Source organism: Sander vitreus, chromosome 5 (assembly GCF_031162955.1).
Source record: "Sander vitreus isolate 19-12246 chromosome 5, sanVit1, whole genome shotgun sequence".
Classification (NCBI taxonomy): Eukaryota; Metazoa; Chordata; class Actinopteri; order Perciformes; family Percidae; genus Sander; species Sander vitreus.
In genome coordinates, this window is record NC_135859.1 from 11,603,405 (window position 1) to 11,620,319 (window position 16,915).

A 16,915-nucleotide genomic window follows, 5' to 3' on the forward strand; every position below is an offset into this window, starting at 1 on the left:
CATGGCTTGAAAACGAGTGTCAGTACCCGATCCGTACCGCCTGTAAGATCCGTTCTGCGCATGCGCATAATTACGTAGTAGAAAACTAACAATGTCCCTGTGCGATTTGTACCACGCATGCGTTAAAACACTTGACGACCAAACATCACAACTTTTTTTATTAAATCTTTATTATACAATAGTCATAGCTACAAACAATCAAGACTTGTCACTGATCCAAAACCGTGTAGCGACGTCGTTGTTTTGTTTATGCTAATGTTTTTACTTTTAATACTTTGTCTTGACTAATAACCATAGACTGTCTGTCTATTATTAATGCGATGAAGTGTAAATGTCCATAAGTGTCCTTTTGAAGACGGGATGACAGCTCTTCCTGCCACCACTGCTGTATACCACTATAGTAGCTACATGCTAACGGCAGTAAACATGTCATCTTAGCTGGTAATGTTAAATTCTCCCCAATACGGGTCACATTCCTGCTGAAACATGTCTGAGATTTTTGACATTAGAAAGTGCTGCTTCGTTCCACTACAATCTAACGTTAGCATACTCATAGCTAACTATTGTAGCTGCATGCTAACGCGACATAGCTGAGCATATATAGCTAGCTATATATGTACGTATGTAGCAGGACTTTGTACCGTAAACAATCACCAATAAAGGCTTCTAAACCAAATACAGTAAAGTGACCGGAATTTGGGGTGAAATGTCCAGCATTGAGCTACATAATAGTTTGCTAGGAGTTAGCTGGTCTCTCACAGAGATCTCATTTGTAGCCCTGTTTTTACCTGATACTTTCATCGAAGTACAAACACATGAAGTGAGAGGTATACACATGCTTAAACTTTATTTAAAGCGTGATTAACCTGAAGCAGGACGGAGTCATGACTTAAAACACCGAAGCAAGGCTTCTAGCTCAGGCTAGCTAGCGTTAGCAAATTACCTTCAAAGTTGCAAAGAAATGATGAAAGCCTTTGATGCCTTTATTTAATTTGCTACATGGTGTTGTACTGGATGGCCGGACGACCCTCCGTATATCATTAACAGATACTTTAGGCAACTCCAGCAAACACCTTGTAAACTTCATCTCTGCCATCATAACGGTCTACTTTCACTGTCTAATGTTTTCTTCTGGTAACCAGAAATGTCCAAACATCCTTACGCCAATGCGTGCATAGAGCTGTGAAGTTTGCCGGTGTTCGCGCAAGCGTAGAACTGATCAGGCAGTGTCGTGAAACACGTAGAGTTTCTGCGCATGCGCAGAACGGATTTTACAGGCGTTACGGATCGGGTACTGACAACGAGCGAAGCATGGCAGTTGGTCAAGGCCACCCCCCCCCCTACACCTTGCGCCCCCCCCCCCCCCCCACTAATCAAACCCAGCTAAAACTAATGCACACTAAAACAACCGTCTTGCAATAAATCCCACCTTTTGTGAAAGTTCAGCTTTTTTTCAATCTGTTTTAGAGTGATGTTGATGGAACTTACTGTACGCTTATTTTGGAGGGTGTAGTTTGTGGTGCTCTCGAATTATATTTTGCATTTTACAGACTAGAGAGGTGTTCCTGTTATTTAGCCTACCCTTATTTATAGAAACGGGGTGGACGCAATAATACATATAACACCTGTCTGGATAACGCAACACAGCTCAACAGCACCACGAACTGCAGCCTCTGAAATGACACCGTTGAATCAGCACCTCTCTTATACAGATTCAACAAAAATGGAACATTAGAACTAGGGCTGCTCGATTATGGGGGAAAAAAAACATCATAATCAATTATTTTGGTCAATACTGAAATTGTGATTATGCAACGCAATTGCTCATTGACTTTTGGAAAGATGTTGCATTTATTGAATTGAAGAGAAAAAAAATGTGATACAGTTCAACAAATCCAAAGTGAAAACACCTTGAACTGTGAAATTTCCCTTTTTAATGCTTTTCCTATTGAAGTTTTTGAATTCAGCTTAAAATAAATAATGTAGGGCGGGCCGAAGGTGCATGCGGCATTCAGAACACAAGACAAAATAAGTGCTTGCTTGCAAAACGTAATGTGCAAAATAATAGTTTTTCTCGATTGCATTGTTTTTGTGACCAGAATCAAAATCGCAATCAAAATTCGACTAATTGCACAGGCCTAATTAGAACCAACACGGAGGTAGGAGTTATTGCTGGGCTGTTGTAATTAGTTTAAGCCAAGTGTACCTTTTTTTTTTTTATAAACTAGGAACAGAGTGTATGTCCTTTGTGTTTACGTGGCCGTGTGTGCTTCTCAGGGATGCTGCATCACGCCGAGAGGTCCTCTCTGTTATCGCCCAGCTGGCTGACAGTCAGCCTGACATCCTGGCGACCAGCCTCCTCCACTGCTTGCTGAACAGTGGAGTCGTCAGCAAAAATGGAGAGCCCAGGTACTGCTCTGAACATTATATTGCTGTTTTTTTTAGCCGTAACGTTTGCAGTTGCACTCCTAATGACTTCAAACTGATTTGCAGAAGAGAATGGATGCGTCTTCATACTTCATAATTCATTTTCCACTGGGTTTGAGGGGCAGGTGCAGCCAGCTGAAACACAATAAACTACATTAATACACTATGACAAGGTTTGCACGGTGTGAAGATTTAAGAAACCAGATTATCTAATACAATCAGCAGAAAATACACTAGTGTGTCTAGGAGCCAATCCTTTGGTTGCATATTGTCCCGTTTGTCCTTTTGTTGGTTGTCTTATGGTTGCCTTATTATATTTGCAGCAAAAGCACAGGCTCTGCTGCCTTCATCAGCTTGTCTTGGACCTGCCTTTTAGTCCCCCGTGTGTTTTCTGCCCCAGAGAAAAAACAAGGATCTATCTGGAAGAAAATGGTCAGTCAAAGAGTATCTGTCTTTTTTCAAATGAACTGTATGAATGTGGTCTGTGATTCTAAAATAACAGCTTATATCCAGTGTGTTTCTCGTTTTTTTTTTCCAAGTTGGTTACTTGCTGAAGTGGTTAATGGAGTTAACAAACCTGTCACCCAGAATTTCGCCTACATTTGACCAGTGTTTTGTTTTGGATGTTGGTGTGTCTGTTGCCCTCTCTTTTAGGTGGAGGTTCAGAGCCTTCTCGTGGCTGAGGTGGTGGGCGGAGCCAAGACCACGGCCCAGAAATCAAGCCTCAAGAATCTCAGTCACCTCTGGAAGGAAGTGAGTATGGAACAAAGTGGCAATAACAACACACTCATTGATCTTGTCGGAGGGGAGGATCTAACTTACACTTTGTTTAAAGCTACATTGTGTAAGAATTTCTCCCATCTAGCGGTGAAATTGTATATGACAATCAGCTGAATATTACTTTCTAGCCCCCCCCACACCCCCACCCCCTGTGTAGTTGGGTACATATTTTTAACAGTGTTTCAGATAGCTGGTCCTAGCATAATCCACATTCAGAAAGAGATACTTTAAGTAGTTTGAGAATGCCTGTGTTGAGAAACAAATGACAGGTAAGTAATATAAATCATGAAAGAACACTAAAAATAAAAAGAATACCAAGCCCGGTGAAGGTGACATTGTTTCCCGCAGCACATCATTGTCGATGACAGAACCCGCTCCTGTAAATTACCAGTGGCTAGAATTCCGCCCGGACCGACAACTTTTATTACGAAAGAGGAGGGTCACGTGTTTCATTACCCATGGCCCCCTGTAGTATTGATCCTGTCTGGACGGGGCTTTGGACTTTTGGTTCTTAAAATGTTGGCCTTGATCAGAAACAGTTAGTGCTGTGAGCCTGTGAAATCCAATGAGACGTGTGATAATGGACCATATAACCTAAACCTGACCTGTTTAAAACAGCCACAAACAGTCATGGCTCCTACTCTGTGAGGTGAGCTGAGAACAGTTGCCATGCACCCAGGAATGCTGGATAGGTTTGACACTGTGTTGTCTTTGACAGAACCCTGGACTGGTCGATGAATACATCAGCACACTGTTGAGTCTGGACCAGAGCCCCACTACTCTGGCCATGCTGGGGGTGTGTTTAGACTTCTGCACTGCTCAGAAAGACAAAGCTACAATAGAGAAGCACAAGGTGAGTTTTTTTTTCTTTAATCGGTTCTTCAGTTCTCATTATTAGTATGATGTTGGCGATTTTCTACAGTTCTAAAGCGGGGTTTTGCTTTTGCGGGGGCTCCACGCAGAGCTTTCGTTGTAGCCTACGTAGCCTGAGGTTTATACTTGTGCGCTGGTGTCTGCAGGGTTTCCCGCAGGAAAAAAACGTGCTGTAACGGCGTTACTCGCATGGCTCCCATTATCCTCCGTGACACGCTCTCTTCCACTTCGCCTGACAACTCTTCTCCAAAACAAACAGCTCTGAGATAACAGAGCTCAGCCCGTAGCTTCACTCACTCAAAGCAGATAGTGTGCGTGAAAAAAAAACAGGACACGCAATTTCACTGTGTGTGGTGTTTAACTGCGCTAATTAACCGTAATAGCTATGGTGAAAAAAAACAAATGGACAACGGCTGTGTCTCGAAGACCGGGTAACGGCCGGGACAGGACGGACATACATAAATGCTCTCTGCCTGCCGTATGCCAACGCTCCGGTAAGTCCACTCACCCCGTCTCTGCCCGGGCATGCCCCAGCTGCCCGCACATTTGTTGACAAACTCCCACAAACGACGCCGCACGCGACAGTGAAATGGCGATTTATCCCTTTTTTAAAATGTGAATAAACAACACATTGCTCCTCATAACCACTGAAAACTGAACCCAAAGTCCAATAATTATGGACGCTATCTGACATCAAGCGTTTCTGCTTCACATTTTCAGCAGTGCAACGGAGCGGCTGTGGGTTGACTCTCCACGGTTCTCGTGGGCTTTATAAGTCCTAACGTGAAAAAGCTTAACGTGGTTTAATGTACCTAAACAACGATCAGTGATCACCAAATTCCTCTCTCATATTGCTCCTCATAACCACTGAAAACTGTCCCAAAAAAAATCTAACCCAAAGTCCAATTATTATGGATGTTATCTGACATTAAACGTTTCTGCTTCATTAGATTTAGATCATTCACTTTTCTTTTTTTTTAAGGCGGCAGGCGTGTGTTGCTTAGGTGGCCGCCTTTACTGCAAAGTGCTGCGGGAAACCCTGGTCTGCGTCGTTCTAGCGCATCTCTTTAATGGAATAGCAGGGCCGGCATGTGTGTATGCTGGGGAGTGTTAGGCCTGTAACAATCATTACATAATTGTCTAATCGCAGTTTTCTTTCTTTTTTTTACATAAACGCCGTTTCTTTTTTTAACCGCAGTTATTTGCGAACATTAGCTAAGGTCCTATGGGTATGACTGTTGATGGTAAGTTTTATGTTCGTTTAAGAAAAATACAATGTTTTATGATAAAAAAAGAGGCGTGGTTTACTTCATAGGCTGTGTACCTGTGTTATTACATTATCTGGGTCACATAAGAGTAATATAACCAAAGGGTGTTGCATTAAAATGTGGTGAAGCTATACGCATTACCTCCAGCATTGTTAACGTTATTTCTGTAGACATAATTTACTAAAAAGAAACCCTAGAGGCGTAGCCGTAGTAACAAAGTGTCTCCCCTGTGGCAAGAAACGTTAACCCTCTCCTTGATTTCATGTTTATGGAGGAGGAGAACCCGCAAATGAGTAGGGGGAAATGCGACGCTACCCAGCCACGGCCAAATGAACCAATCACAGTTGTTGCGGTCTGCGTCGCCACATTATCGTCGACGTGTAGTTACATTTTTTGAGAGGTGCACGTCAGGCTGCGGCGTAGTGTCTGCTACGTACCCACGGTGTCTCATTTTATCGCAGCACCATTAATTGGGCTTAACAACGTTAACTGTAATTGTGCTCTGATACTTTGCATTCATATTATTTCACAGACATCCCAGATAAGTATATTTTGGGGATGCAGCATATCACCTTGTGTCTACTGTTTTTTTTTTTCTTCCCCAGAGTGCCCTGTTGGACCTGTACATAAAATCAGTCCTCATGAGCAAGACAAAACCACACCAGCACATTTTGGACAAAAGTGGCTCCTTCCTGCGCCATGTGTCCCACTCTGAGTTCAAGGAGCTGCTACTCCCTGCACTGCAGAAGACAATGCTCCGAAGTCCAGAGAACGCTATGCAGAGTGAGATGCTCTTTGCTTCTGATGATTGCGTAACATATTTACCTGCTTGGTGCTCAGGCATCTCTCATACAGTGGATAAAAACATTGTCTGGTCTCTCTCCAGCCGTTTCCTGCCTGCTGTTGGCTGTAACTCTCGACCTCAGCCAGTACGCCATGGATATTGGAAAGGCCATCGCAAGTAAGGCCTAATGGATGCTCCGTTGATTTAGTTTTGTCTTGTGGAACATATTTTTAAAGCATACACTCCGCTGTCATGAGGCTTCAGTTTTTTGCAGGAGAAAGACTGACTCCTCAATTCAGCATCATGTGTATTTAATCACTGGTACTGTCTGTGTTCCAGGCCAGCTGAAAGCTAATAATGCCCAGCTGATGGAGCAGGCGGTCCAGGCCATGCAGAACCTGGCACAGCAGTGCAGTGACCCCTCTGCTGTGCAGGACATCGTCACTCACCTCTTTAAGATCCTCGGAGGTTACTAGTTAATTACCTATTAGACTGAAATATTGTCTTAACCGTGTTTGGTTTTGCCCAGCTGAATCATAATTCTTGTGGTTGCAGGGTCTGAGGGAAAGCTCACAGTTGTTGCCCAAAAGATGAGCGTGTTGTCAGGTAAGAGGCCTTGCCAACGCTTAAAATTATTAGCCATCCATAAGCAAACATTTTTTTCCAACCTGACAAATGTTCATCTCGTTCTAGGGATTGCCAGCTGCAGCCATCATGCCGCGTCAGGAACCTCCAGCCAGACTCTCAGCTCCGCAGTCACTGTGATGTTCATCCCTTATTTACAACAAGAAGGTATCGTTGCTCTGACTATTCTCCCTCTCCTTCCTGCCAGAATGCTATACAGATTACCAACTTTATTTGCTAACTTTTAAGCACAAAAAGAGTACATAATTGAAGTTTATGCCTTTAGGCCTGGAACATTTTTAAGAGACCACGGTGTAATGTTTCAGTGTAGTGCTAACATTTTTATTTATATATATATATTTTTTTTATATTTAGTTCACGAGGCTACCTTGGTGCATGCAGTGTCTGTGCTCTCCCAGTGGAGCAGTCGCCTCACAGTGGAAGTTCCCACCGCTCTGCTGGATTGGTTGAAAAAAGCTTTCACCCTCAAGACCTCCACCTCTCTGGTTCGACACGCCTACCTTCAGGCCATGCTGGGGGCCTTCAAAGGTCAGTCAAACAAAGACCGCGATGCTATGTGGTGAAAATACGGATTAGGGCTGCACAGCTCATCGAATGTTAATCAAGATCACGATTTTGGCTTCCCACAATTAAATGAACATGATCGACTATTAACGTTCAAAATGTGTGCTCGGCTCGTAGAAAACGCTGCTGCATATTAAATCAAGGGCTTCCTAAACTAACAGCATGACTCTGGATAAGTAACTGAGCCAGCGCAGTGGCATTACGCACGGCCGTTCACTGTGTTTACCTTGATTAAATCGCCTGAAAATGACACTAGGCTGCTACGGTATACCTGGGTGGCTGTGGAAAGAAACGCGACAGTAAATGACAGCAAAACACCAGGTTTCCACTAGGTGCCTAGTTCCACCTGCACCATAATTTGTTCTTTCCTCCGCTGTGCGTAATCCTGTACTATCACCTTTTCCCTGGTTTTTAGGTGACACTCTGGCCCAAGCCTCAGACCTCGTGCCCTTGCTCCTCCAAACAGTGGAGAAGGCTGCGGCACAGAACTCCCAGCATGCTCTGCTTTCCGAAGGTGTGGCAGCTTCGGTTCTTTTGAGTCGACTGGCACTGCTGGAGACGCAGATGGGTGAGGCTGGCATCTCAAAAATGACTTTTTCTCCCTTAAAGAGACTGTTGGAGCATACAAGGATGGGAAATGATAATGACTTTTTCTTTTGTCTCTGCAGAGGCTAAGTTTTCCAGCTTTTGGAACCTGATCTTAGATGAGAAGAAGCCACTTTTCACCACAGAGAAGTTCCTCTCCCAGGTCAACGAGGAAAGTAAGGCAATTCTCAACCTATTTTACAAGCTTAAAATGCTCATGGGTGTTTTAAAATATAAAGACATGAAATAATGGCCTGTTTTTGCCTTTTTTTTACTCCGTCTTTAGCTCTGCTCACAGTGCTGTTGCTCTGTGAAAGGCTCCTCCTGGACCATCATCATAGGCTTAACACCAGCAAATCCCAGTGAGTCTGTCCCTCTGTACATGTAGAGATCTTTTGAGCTTGAAAATGTCTTAGAGTCCTTATATACTCGTATAAACAACACATAAACAATAAAAACATATTGCCTGCATCCCTAAACATAATAACATAATATGCTGATGTTTATACGCAGTGATTTCCTGATTTTTATATATATATATATATATATATATGTTAGGGCTGTCAAAATAACACGTTAATTTTGATTAATTAATCTGAGAAAAAATTTAACGCAGATTAATCCATTCCATATTGACGTTTGCATACAGACGAAAATCTGGTGCCACTGATATGTCTGCGCTTCTCTCTGCTGCTCTGAAACAGACGTTACAGGAAACACAAACCCCGCTGCACGTGACGCTAGTTAACACAATACTCAACAGCAGCTAACGTTAGCCTACCGCTAGCTAGTAGCTGGATTAAACACGGTTAAAATGCTGACAGCTAACGCTAAACGGTGTAAAGTTTGACTGTGTTTTACTGTAGAGGATTCAACATGTATGGTATGTAACAATTTGCAGCTGCCGTCGGAGAAACGACACAGCCGGTGCATTCAATGAAACTGGTAAACTACAGCATCGTGGTGCATTTGAAGTTATTGTAAATGTCCTTTTCCTATCTGGTTGTTGTTTTTGTCGTTCAACAGCAATTTACTAGTGAAATTAGTTATTGTTATACATTATTATTAAATCATTTAATTTTGACCATATGGCCTTAGCAATAAATGTCACCAACTGCTGTTTAATACCCTATTATTTTTATTTTTATTTTTTTTAATTTTTTTTAACTTAAAGTATCGGTTCAGGCACCGTTAATTATGTATGCGATTAATTTCGATTAATTAATCACAGAGTATGTAATTAATTAGATTACATTTTTTAATCGATTGACAGCCTATATATATACACACACACACACACACACACACATAAATTAATTAGAATTGTCTGATATGGGCGCCCGGATAGCTCAGTTGGTAGAGCGGGCGCCCATATATAGAGGTTTACTCCTCAACACAGCGAGCCCGGGTTCGACTCCGACCTGCAGCTCTTTGCTGCATGTCATTCCCCCCCTCTCACTCCCCTTTCATGTCTTCAGCTGTCCTGTCAAAATAAAGGCTAAAAATGCCCCAAAAAATTATCTTAAAAAAAAAATGTAAGTGCTTTAATAACTAGTTATTTTTCCTGCATGTAACTGTTGTGTAGGATGTATCATCACGCTACAGTTGCGGTTCTGCTGTCTCGGAGCTGGCGTGTGAGGAAGCGGGCCCAACAGACAATCAAGAAGCTGCTCTCCTCTCTGGGTGGATCCAGTCTTGCCCGTGGCCTCCTGGGAGAACTTTGCGTGGTCATCAACAAACACAAAGTACAGACTGCTTATTTACCATAGAGCTACATCTTTAAAAGCTGGTTGTGGATCATACAATCAGTCAACCGCTCAGCTTGACCAATTAGTTTTGTTCTCAGCCTGATTGTTACTGACTGTGTAATGTGAACCGTCAGGTTTTGCCCCAGGACGTCCTGGTATCAGAGTCAGGAGAGCTGACTGAGCTGGGTCGCGGCTACATTCCCCCTCGTGTCCTGCTGGATGCGCTGTGTGTTATTTGCTCCTCGGCCAGCCAATGGGGCGACCCCACCGAAGCGGAGAGTTTGGCCATGGAGATCCTCATAGTCACTCATCATCCATCCATAGGTATGAGAATGAGTTGCTCTCCAGCATGATTCTGCTGCTCACTTGTTAGCCATAGTCAGGTTAACCATTAACCATATGTTTTTGTAACTTGGTAACACCGGAGTTTGTTTGGATTGTGTTTTGGTCACCCATATTTTACATGCCATCTGCTCTGTATATCTCTTTCAGTTGGAGCTCGCAGCGGCCTCTGGTCTTTTCTGCTCCTCTCCATGAACATTAAAGCGGAAGAATTTATAGAAAAGAATCTGGAGGCCATTCTGCCACATCTACTGGAGGTCAATGCTGACGACCAGGTCTGAAAATAACAAACGCATCCTTATGCCGCATTTACATGAGATGTATGCACACATGAACACTAAAGTGTACTTAACTGATTCCTGTAAAGAAACCAGGGTTGATTGAAGGATCGATAAACCGTTAAAAAAAAACAAAAAACATTTGGACTTTTGTGTTTGAATTTTGCTGATGCATTTTACGTGATACTAGGATGTTTAGTGGTCGTGTTGTTTTCCTCAGGCGGTGAAAAATGCGGTCGGTGCCCTCTCCGGCCTCTCGCCCAACAAGCTGTTACCGCGGGTAATCAGTCACGTCAGCGAGGGACTGTCCCGACCCGCTCTACTTCAGGTCACCAGGGAGGAGTACGCCATCATGCGGACACCTGAGGGAGAACTGTACGACAAGAGCATCATCCAGAGGTAACGCACAGCCTCTCCTTCCACTGTGAACTTCTTTACCCAACAGCAGTCGCCAGAACCTTCTGTTGTCTTATTTGACATTTATTTACTCCTGTCCTCCTCCTCCTCCTCTACGCTTGCCGCAGTGCCCAGAAGGAAAGCACCAAGAAGGCCAACATTAAGAGAGAGAACAAGGCCTACTCCTACAAGGAACAGATCATTGAACTGGAGTTACAGGAGGTATTGTGCACTTATCATCATCTGTTTGTTTTTGTTTTTTTGCGGTGTTAATGTCTGGAACACATCTTGAATTCTCTTTGATCTTGCAGGAGCTTAAGAAGAAAAAAGGCATCAAAGAGGAATTGCAGCTAACCAGCAAACAGAAGGAGATGATGCAAATCCAGCTGGAAAAAGAGGCCGCTATTCGCAAGAGACTCCAAGGGGTATGAAACTAATGCCGACCTTACACCAAACGACTTTTCAAGCGATTCCACTGTCGCAGACAAATTTTCCAATATCGGAATGAAATCCTGAGAGTCTTGCCAGAGTTGGGGCGCGCTCCCATCCTCTCAATTGTTTGGCGTTAGCTGGTTATAAAACTCAGTCCGAGTCAGTCTTTTTCCGGTCCTATCATTCCGACAAAATCAAGCACGTTTGATATTATCTTAAGTTTTAAGTCTTGGCAGTGAAGTTAAATCATGTGAACATTATCAACAACCAATGGGTGCGCCCCCTGCAGCACCAAACAGGAAGCAGCAAATGGCTCGAGCCAGTGTTGTTTATGGTTGCTATGGCGCCGTCCTAAGCTTAACGCTAAAGAGGTAAAGTTGCAGATTTTCAACCCTTCTGAAGCGCCTCATCCAACGGGAGTTCTGCCGGCGGATAAACGCGGACCACCGGCTACTGCTGCCATTCATCTGCACGTACTGCAGAACAGAAAATCGGCAAACTTCCCTTAAAGTCACCAGCTAGTAAAAAATTTCAAAATGTTGTTGTAGTTTTGCAATGTGTGACCCTGCAAGATCCCCAGTCTTGACACATTATGACGTCAGAGGCGACATGGCATGCGACTGTAGTGTATATGTTCAGTAAAGTCTTCTAGTGTATGGTAGACATAAGTCACCAAAATGATTTTTGACGCCTGATGTGAGACATTCCTAACTTCTCCACGTTGATCTGTGGTGTACCCATCATTCCCAGCTGGATGTGGAGTTGCAGGGCGTGGTGGGTCTGCTGGAAGCCACTCTGAAAGAGAGACCACCTCAGATCACTAGGGAGCTCCCTGCTGTCCTCCAGGTCCTAATACCCCTGCTACAGTCCCCTCTGGCTGCTCCATCCATCCAGCAGGTCTTCTTGGACATCGTAGGGTGCCTCATGCCCAAACACTTTGAGTTTCTAGGTACGTGGCCTGTCTTCGTATTATATTGTATTGTATTGGTAGACAGCCTCAGCATCTCGACTCAGTGTCACTCCCCCCCCTCCTCCTTCTAGCCGTGCTTGTTGGACATGTGACTTTACGGTTGCTGAAGCCAGAGTGTGCTCTGGATGAGGCCTGGGAACAGGAGGACCTGGAAACGGCAGCCCACCGCACCATACTGCTGCTGCACAACCACACTGTCCCACAGAGAGATGCCAAGAACGGTGGGGAGCACACTTGTGTTCTGAATCATGTGTTAGTTTCTTGCTAATAATGAAGTATTCAGTCATGAACAAAATTACCACATTAAAACAATGAATCAACTATAGGAACTCAGTCTCTGTTGGAAGTCTCCCTTGATTGTCCTGTTTTCCTATTTATTTACCTTTTTTATATTAATAAATACTATTGAGGAAGTCTAAATAGTGCGTTGTTCCAGATAATGTCAAGGCAATATTTTAAATGGAAACGTCCAAGTTTCAATGGATTTATAAGGTGAGAGGAAGGAAAGATTAAGATAACGGACAACATGAGAAAATGAAAATGTACTGAAGTTGACATTTGTTGCTATGCAGAAGAGTACGTATGCAAACACATTTTATATGGTACACACCAGCAGCAGGTCAAGAGTTGTAGCCTGCAACTGAGATAGTAAATGTGACTGTGCTGTGCTGACTGCTCTCTTGTTCCTTTTGCGTTGTTGTTTTTCTCTCCTTAGACGTGGCTCCACTGTCTGCCCCTGCTTTCTCCGTCTGCTTCCCTCTCCTCAACGCCATGCTCAGGGAGTTTTCAGGCAGCACCGAGGAGACGGAGAACATGATGACCAGAGCCTTGCAAGTCATCACCGTACACTGCCAGCTTCGGGCCGCCACAGACATGGATGACCTTGTTATAGACGAGGTAGAGGCAGACCTCTCCATTGCATTTTCTTTTGTCTGTGACCTGCACAGGAACATTCTCTATGTGGGGAAAAAATTAAAATAAAACATCAGTGAAGACGAGCTGAAATTATAGAGTAACAAAAGACATTGTTGCCACGCGCCCCAATTTGTCTCAGAATGTATTTACTCAGCGGACATCTACATAGCTGTCTTTTGGGTTGGCACACATTGTTAATAGCTAGTTAGCAGAGCCATTGGCCTGTAAGAATAAATGGACACCAAATTGGAAATGCTTTATATGACATTACTCCCTTTTTATTTTGTAGATGTATGTATTAACTTGGGTTTTCTTGTCTCAGAACGGCCCAGAACTGCTTCCACGTGTCAGCATGCTGCTGCTACTGACGAGAGTTATTGCTACAGCAACCCCGAGACTCCAGGTAAACGAGGGATTTTACAGACTTTACAGAGTTTAAATGCATTTGATTTGCTCTTTATTCTATTCCCGGTTCAGGATGACAGAATTGCTACCTAAAATTGCGATATGAGACTTTTCACACTCTTGTGTTTCAGGTGTTGGCGTCTCAGTGCCTGACAGCGCTGTGTGCCAGTGCTGGAGGAGGAGAGGGCTGCACTGTGGCAGAGCAGCCAGAAATCGACGTCCTGCTCAACGCCCTCCTTTCACCCTGCTTCTCTGTCCGGGATGCTGCCCTCAGGGTGTGCTGTGAATTACAGTTAATTTCACATTTGTTGATGCTGGCCTTTCCCTCAGTAGAGTAAACAGCTGCATTTTAGGCAGGAAACGTTGCAAACAAAACCTCCAGCACACTGTCTAAGATACATGTATTAGCAGTACTAGACCTTTCAGTTTCAGGACTAGACCGAGATCAGTCAAAATGTACTGAAATGTCGCTAATAAATGCATCTTTGCAACTTAGACTGCGTGCAGAAGTTATGTTTGCAACTTTTGACCTACTTGTCCCCCTTCTACACACCTGCCTCGTGAAGTATTCCTCTGTTCTGAGACGGGAAAAGGCACCACATTTGATGGGATTTAGCTGCTTTCTCCACAGATAAAGATTTATGAGCTAAAAACGCATTTTTATTTATCACAATAAAAGTAGTTTCTAGACCGAGGTGAAAGCATTGCTATTAACATATTTAGTGTTAACCTTGGTTAAAGGTGCAGTAGGTAAGACGTATAAAACTAAGGCTATGTTTAGACGGAAACGATCTGAAGAGAAAACGATCTGACTTTATTCCGCTAAGTCCTGGATCTTCACAATCCTACCTACAGCACCTTAAAGTGACAAATGACATAGCTTGTGCATGTGTATTTCTATTAAACTTGCTATTAACACGTAATGTCTCTGTGCTCAGGGATTGTTGGAGATGGAGTTTGCCCTGTCCACAGACAGCACAGAGGCCAGCGGGCTGAGTTTGCTGCGCAGGCTTTGGGTTTGCAGGTTTGACGTTGAGGAGGAGGGCCGAACCTTGGCTGAAAAGTATGTATTATGTGGTTTCTTGCTCCCTTTCTTTACTAGCTGAGTGCCCATTCACCGCTAAAACTCATAACACATCGCATAAGTGTCTTCTTCGTCTTTTCCAACGGCACAGTCCACGTTTATCTATTTGTTTTTGTTCTCCAAATCACATTCCTGTTCCACCATACGAAATATTTACCGCATTTAAAAATGTTTTATCCTCCTCAGACTGTGGGAATCTCTCGGTCTGGAGGTGGTCCCTGAGCTCTGCTCCCTGCTGATTGGAGACATCACCCACCACGAGGAGGCTGTCCGTTCTGCCGCAGCCGAAGCTCTGTCAAGCGCCGTGTCCCAGTACAAAGACCAGTCTGCCACAGTGCTGGGCCAGCTCACTGAGCTCTACCACCAGAAACTCTATGTAAGACCCTGCACCATGGCCGAACCGCGTTACTCAAATTGCTTGGGCTACTAGTAGATGAATTTAAGCTCGGAAACCAAAATGATACGTTTGTGTTTTTATTTTTTATTTTTAAAGAGACCACCTCCTGTGCTGGATGCCCTGGGCAGAGTCATCTCTGAAGCTCCTCCTGACCAATGGGAGGCCAGGTAAATCTCAGTATTTGTTTGCAAAGATCAGATATACAATGGTTTTTAACCTTTCTATCTTACTTTTGAAAGTCAGTGTGTCCCAGGGACTCCTGAATGCACAGTTAACCGCCTTGGCCTACTATCAATCAGGGCAGAAACATGTGCATTAGTTCCAACAGGGAGAGATAACGTGCCACAAATTAGTAATGACAGAAAAAGGCAGGAAAGTGCTCGTCAGAGATGCAGCCTTTGCTGCTGGCTCGCTATTTTTACTCTTTGTAATTTTGAGACCGATTATATCCTAAACCCCAGCCCAGGGGGTTTGCTTCGAAATGTCTTCCTTTAGTTTAAAAAAATATATATATATAATCTCATTATAACTGAGTACTAGAAACCATAAAATTTTCCTTCTTGTGCACTGAGCCACTTTCTCACACACGCTTCTTGTCAGGGGTGGCATTGCTCTGGCTCTGAACAAGCTGTCGCAGTACCTGGACGAATCTCAGGTCACCCCTCTCTTCCTCTTCTTTGTTCCTGACGCTCTGAACGACCGCCACACTGAGGTGCGGCGCTGCATGCTGGACGCTGCCCTCTCTGCGCTCAACACACACGGAAAGGTAACTTGTCACTTCCTTTTCTCACCCAACGGCTGTACTTTTCACATGCATGAACGTGCGGATACGTTCAGTTGTGACCATTTATGTCTTGCGCTGAATCGCGTGTACCTGCTTTATGTTAACAGGACAACGTGAGCTCCCTGCTGCCAGTGTTTGAGGAGTTTCTAAAGGACGCCCCTCAGGACGCCAACTACGACGCTGTCCGTCAGAGTGTGGTTATTCTCATGGGCTCCTTGGCCAAACATCTGGATAAAAATGACCCCAAGGTCAAACCCATTGTGGCCAAGCTCATCACTGCACTCTCTACACCTTCACAGCAGGTAAGCAGCTCATTCTGCTTCCATACTGACGCCAGAGACTCGCAGAGCGCTCACACCCGAAATGCGCCGGTTCCTCGCCACTCTACAGATTTTTACACAGATCCCACTTTGCTGACAGTCCATGACTCTTCATCCCATTACTTCATGTGGTTTATCGTCCCTCATCAGGTCCAGGAGTCTGTGGCCGGCTGTTTGCCTCCTTTAGTCCCTGCCATCAAGGAGGACGCTGCAGGCATTGTAAGGAACCTGCTGCAGCTGCTGCTGGAGAGCGACAAGTACGCAGAGAGGAAGGGGGCAGCGTACGGGCTGGCTGGCCTGGTCAAAGGTCTCGGGATCCTGGCGCTCAAACAGCAGGACATCATGACCACGCTGACCGACGCCATCCAGGACAAGAAAAACTTCAGACGGAGAGAAGGTCAGTAAAGTTTATCCAACCGCTGAACTGTTTGGTTTTGTATTGATTAACACACATTGATGCTGATATTATGCGTGTCGGACTGCTGTTCATTGCATGAACCACATAAGTACAAGAGGCCGCCATCTGCTGGCACTCAAGACTACTTTTTTTCCCCACACAAAAAATAAGAAACCACTGACCAGCTGTTTGTCTCTGTCCAGGAGCGCTCTTTGCCTTTGAGATGCTGTGTAACATGTTGGGGAAGCTTTTTGAGCCGTATGTGGTCCATGTGCTGCCACACCTCTTGCTCTGCTTTGGAGATGGAAATCAGTATGTCAGAGAGGTGAGCAGCATGTCCCAGAGCTTCTGCATTACTATCTTACTTTTTGCTGGAATAAGTTTCTTACTTTTCTAAATTAAAATTCTAGCTCTAAATTAAAATAAGTCTTTCTTAACTATCCAGTGTATTTGTATACCCACATTAGAACATAGTAAGGTTGGCATAACACGTGATCCATGAGACAGGCACTCATTTAGGA

The 16,915-nt window shown here is 44.2% G+C and overlaps 1 protein-coding gene across 1 annotated transcript in view; it reads left to right on the forward strand.

Moving 5' to 3' along the window:
* Positions 1-16,915, forward strand: part of gcn1 (GCN1 activator of EIF2AK4) — a 33,952-nt gene that overhangs the window by 1,586 nt on the left and 15,451 nt on the right. Inside the window, exons 4-34 of the mRNA XM_078250381.1 lie at positions 2,278-2,409; positions 2,751-2,859; positions 3,082-3,180; positions 3,926-4,060; positions 5,954-6,131; positions 6,235-6,309; positions 6,472-6,600; positions 6,688-6,738; positions 6,826-6,924; positions 7,132-7,305; positions 7,757-7,909; positions 8,010-8,102; positions 8,213-8,288; positions 9,512-9,671; positions 9,809-9,998; positions 10,167-10,291; positions 10,515-10,693; positions 10,819-10,912; positions 11,002-11,115; positions 11,873-12,071; positions 12,164-12,313; positions 12,808-12,989; positions 13,330-13,410; positions 13,544-13,687; positions 14,351-14,475; positions 14,683-14,872; positions 14,990-15,060; positions 15,494-15,659; positions 15,785-15,979; positions 16,148-16,394; positions 16,598-16,719. Coding sequence (XP_078106507.1) covers positions 2,278-2,409; positions 2,751-2,859; positions 3,082-3,180; positions 3,926-4,060; positions 5,954-6,131; positions 6,235-6,309; positions 6,472-6,600; positions 6,688-6,738; positions 6,826-6,924; positions 7,132-7,305; positions 7,757-7,909; positions 8,010-8,102; positions 8,213-8,288; positions 9,512-9,671; positions 9,809-9,998; positions 10,167-10,291; positions 10,515-10,693; positions 10,819-10,912; positions 11,002-11,115; positions 11,873-12,071; positions 12,164-12,313; positions 12,808-12,989; positions 13,330-13,410; positions 13,544-13,687; positions 14,351-14,475; positions 14,683-14,872; positions 14,990-15,060; positions 15,494-15,659; positions 15,785-15,979; positions 16,148-16,394; positions 16,598-16,719 — 4,237 coding nt within the window. The remainder of the gene's footprint in view (positions 1-2,277; positions 2,410-2,750; positions 2,860-3,081; positions 3,181-3,925; positions 4,061-5,953; positions 6,132-6,234; positions 6,310-6,471; positions 6,601-6,687; positions 6,739-6,825; positions 6,925-7,131; positions 7,306-7,756; positions 7,910-8,009; positions 8,103-8,212; positions 8,289-9,511; positions 9,672-9,808; positions 9,999-10,166; positions 10,292-10,514; positions 10,694-10,818; positions 10,913-11,001; positions 11,116-11,872; positions 12,072-12,163; positions 12,314-12,807; positions 12,990-13,329; positions 13,411-13,543; positions 13,688-14,350; positions 14,476-14,682; positions 14,873-14,989; positions 15,061-15,493; positions 15,660-15,784; positions 15,980-16,147; positions 16,395-16,597; positions 16,720-16,915) is intronic.